Raw genomic sequence first — 3,682 nt, 5'->3', positions numbered from 1 at the left:
GTGTGTATATTATATTCGCTATCACCCGTGTATTTAGTGTTGCAAAAAAAACCTGCAGAGTTTTTTTAATATTTTCTGTGAACTATGTGTAGTTATATATGCTGCACGTATCCGTAGATGCCTGCATTGGTTTTGCGTACAATTCTAATAAAACGGTACATGGCAAAGGAGAGTTTTTATGTAATCGCTTTTAACTGCATCATCGGTTGAAATCTTAACGCCACATAAACATCGTGCGTGCAAAATGATTTATTTTTTATAAGAACGAGAATGTGGCGAGAATGTTAAGTAGGCTAGATCACGCTCGCCATTTCCCGTACGTGTCATTACATAGTCATTCACCCACCTCGAAGTTTCGCTTTCTGCTAGATTAGTAGATATACACTATCGCATATAGTATATCTCCAGTACTGTATCATATTTATCATTAGGAAAATATCAGGGTCAATTTATAGATTGTTATCAAGCGCACAGTGGCCAGCGCCACAAATCTGGCGGCATGTAAACAATCTTTATGTGAACACATACGCTGTATGTAAGCGACGTATGGACTTTGGCTCTAATGAGATGTATCTTATAGCTTTTATAGTCACATATCAACACCATCTTTGTGCTGTGCAAGTAATCCTACTTGCTTGTGCTGGTCGCACACATAATAGAACGCGAACATGGTAAGCACACTTATATAGTGAAGCTCACTGCATGCCATTCAAGCATCTCATAAATACATGCTATATATATAATTATATATATGTTCTGTATATTATGTTATTGCAGCATCACTAGCAAGCTTGTCACATCGCGCTGTATAATAGGTTCTGCGTTCGCTCCTTGGACCCTATGTATATATACACAGTTATCTATGACGGAATTAGTAAGATCTGATTGCCAGGTAGAGTGGTCGCGTTACAGGGAGGATAGCGTTGCCATTGACGCGCCATCACCAACGCACGCACGCGACAGTGTCGCACGCACGTTCAACCGTTCACACGACATGCAGCGACGCTGTGATATATTAGTTTATTGTGCGGCTACCGTTTATTAGTGAGCTCACTCTGTGTACGGCGGGTACATCGTACGCCGGTTTACTATAGTGACGATTTATGCTTCCTGACTATCGGGAGTTTTTAGATAACGAACGCTGATATTTACAGGCGTTCCGTATGAGAGCAGTGAACATGTCGCCAGCGATCACTCGTTACGGCCTAACATGGACGGCTGGCGCTGTTATCGTTCTCATGCTGCTGCTGTCGGCCTCTAGTGGTAACGGGGCATGTCCGTCGTCTGCCAGCATCCATCCGTGCTTCTGTGAGGAGACAGAGGACGCCCAGCTGCTGGTGACGTGTAAGAACGGACGGGCAGACGAAGTGTTCCTCGCCATCGGGAATATCCAGGATGTCGTTGAAGAGCTGAGGATCGAGTACTGCGACGACATGACGACGGTTGCTAGTGACGCGTTCGGCGGAACGTCGGCTAGGAAACTGTTCATGGTTCACAGCGGAATAGAGGAAATCGCGGCCGGAGCTTTCAACGGCCTCGAAGTCGATTTAGTCGAGTTGAATTTGGGTTGGAATAATTTGCGATCCTTTCCTTCTAAAGCAATAACGGGCTTCCAAACCCTGACTTCTCTTACCCTATCTGACAACGCAATTAGTGAGATAAAGAAACAAGACATCGTCAGCATGAATGATCTACAAATGCTAGACCTGTCCCGCAATCAGATAGCATACATTGAAGACAGCGGGTTCTCTGGATTAAATAACTTGGAAAAATTATACTTGGAGTCAAACGAGCTGACGGAGATAAGGGCTTCAATGTTCGATAACCTTAGCGATCTGCAAGCTCTCAGTTTAGGAAGAAACAAACTGAAACATATCACCGCATCTGCATTTACGCAAGTTAAAAACTTGGTTAGCTTGACCTTAGAATTACAGGAGATAGCTAAAGTAGAGGCAGGCGCGTTCGATGGCCTCGTATTCCTTCAATCATTGAACCTGTTCACTAACGACATCAGTGAACTATCCCCAGACCTGTTTAATGATCTAACTAGTTTAACATCCCTCGACCTTCACGTTAATAACATTACGATGATAGCAGGAGAAACGTTCCAAAACCTGGCTAGCCTCCAATACCTTAATCTCGCGTACAATAAAATATCGGACCTCAGTGCAGCGAGTTTTAAGGGACTCAGCAATTTGACGCATTTGATATTGCTGAGTAACCAGCTCGAAGCGTTTCCCGAGGGAATATTTGATGACCCGTTAATGCTAAACTACCTGCATCTTGGAAACAACCCAAAGCTGTCGATACCTGCCGGCTGCTTCACACAATTAGAAAGCCTGCTCATCCTATACCTAAGCAACCTCAATATAGAACAGCTAGCAGCGGGCACTCTCGCAGGTTTGTTTACACTCGAGTATCTCTACCTGGAGGGAAGCGGCATCAACGCCATAGAAACTGGAGCATTCGCCGACTTGCACAGTCTCCAAAACCTTTACCTGTCCCACAACCAGCTGCAGAGTTTACAACTGGGCGCCTTCGATGGCCTGACCAAGCTCCGCAGGTTAGAACTGGATCACAACACGCAGCTGATGCTCATAGATGGCGCTGCGATGCACGTAATGGAGGACACGCTAGAGTATCTGACGCTGAACAGCGGCCAGCTCGACGAGAGAGTGTTCGCCGCTCTCCGCTCCATGCGCAAACTCCAACAACTCGACATTGGTAGCAATCTGATAGAGTCGCTCCCCGCAGCCGCACTCCGTGACGCGACATCGCTCGCGTGGCTGGGCTTGGATGGCAATGCTATAGAGTTCGTCTGTCCGAGCGCGCTAGAAGGACTGGCCAACCTGAAGACGCTGTCGATGAACTTTAACTCGTTGATGTCGATACCTGATTACACGTTCGGTGAACACTATCCTCCGCTACACACTGTAGAGCTGCAGGGTGAGTATACGCACTATTACACACACGCGCGCTCACACACACACGCGCGTGCACAACCCATGAAATACCGTTAAGCCATGCACATGGAAACGATTGTTTAACGATAAATCAAAAACATTCACAGCGAGCCGAGGCGATACTAAGGTTCAAGGAGAGAACGAACACAGAAGCACCACGTTACATGTAGGAGCAGCTAAACCCATACACACACAGAGCTAGGAGTAAACACACACAGCAGACATGGCAGCAAGAGCAAGAACAGACGAAACTCAACAAGATTAATCCACCAACTACGAAGCCAAAGTAAGCCATTCTATAACACTCACTCAAAACCAACTGTTTCTGTCTGTCGGTCCGACATCAAACATACACAGGACAATCCATCACATCACATCCGCTAACACACTCGCCCACACCCCAATCTCTGACACACCTGTCTTGCCTACCTGTCTGGTCTTTGTGTGTGTGTGTGTTCGTGCTGTGTGTGTGTGTGTGTGTGTGTGTGTGTGTGGGTGTGTTTGTGTGTGTGTGAGTGTGTGTGGTGAGTGTGTTGTGATGTGTGAGTGTTGTGTGTGTGTGTGTGTGTTGTGTGTGTGTGTGTGTGTGTGTGGGTGGGTGTGTGTGGGTGCACGCGCGTGTGTGTGTGAGCGCGCGTGTGTGTAATAGTGCGTATACTCACCCTGCAGCTCTACAGTGTGTAGCGGAGGATAGTGTTCACCGAACGTGTAATCAGGTA

At 46.6% G+C, this 3,682-nt stretch overlaps 2 protein-coding genes across 2 annotated transcripts in view; one reads left to right on the top strand and one right to left on the bottom strand.

Annotated features, from left to right (window-relative positions):
* The window catches only part of LOC106808712 (cytochrome P450 2U1-like), a 39,170-nt gene that overhangs the window by 7,788 nt on the left and 27,700 nt on the right, over positions 1 to 3,682 (bottom strand). The gene's annotated exons all lie outside the window — the stretch shown is intronic.
* LOC106808708 (leucine-rich repeat-containing protein 15-like) overlaps positions 796 to 3,682 on the top strand; it is a 7,949-nt gene continuing 5,062 nt past the window's right edge. Inside the window, exon 1 of the mRNA XM_014811536.1 lies at positions 796 to 2,946. Within this exon, the coding sequence (XP_014667022.1) occupies positions 1,164 to 2,946 (1,783 nt within the window). The 5' untranslated portion in view covers positions 796 to 1,163. The remainder of the gene's footprint in view (positions 2,947 to 3,682) is intronic.

This window comes from Priapulus caudatus, unplaced genomic scaffold (assembly GCF_000485595.1).
Source record: "Priapulus caudatus unplaced genomic scaffold, Priapulus_caudatus-5.0.1 Scaffold298, whole genome shotgun sequence".
Lineage (NCBI taxonomy): Eukaryota > Metazoa > Priapulida > Priapulimorpha > Priapulimorphida > Priapulidae > Priapulus > Priapulus caudatus.
The sequence above is the reverse complement of the archived record's forward strand: the minus strand, read 5'-3'. Positions and strand labels throughout refer to the sequence as shown.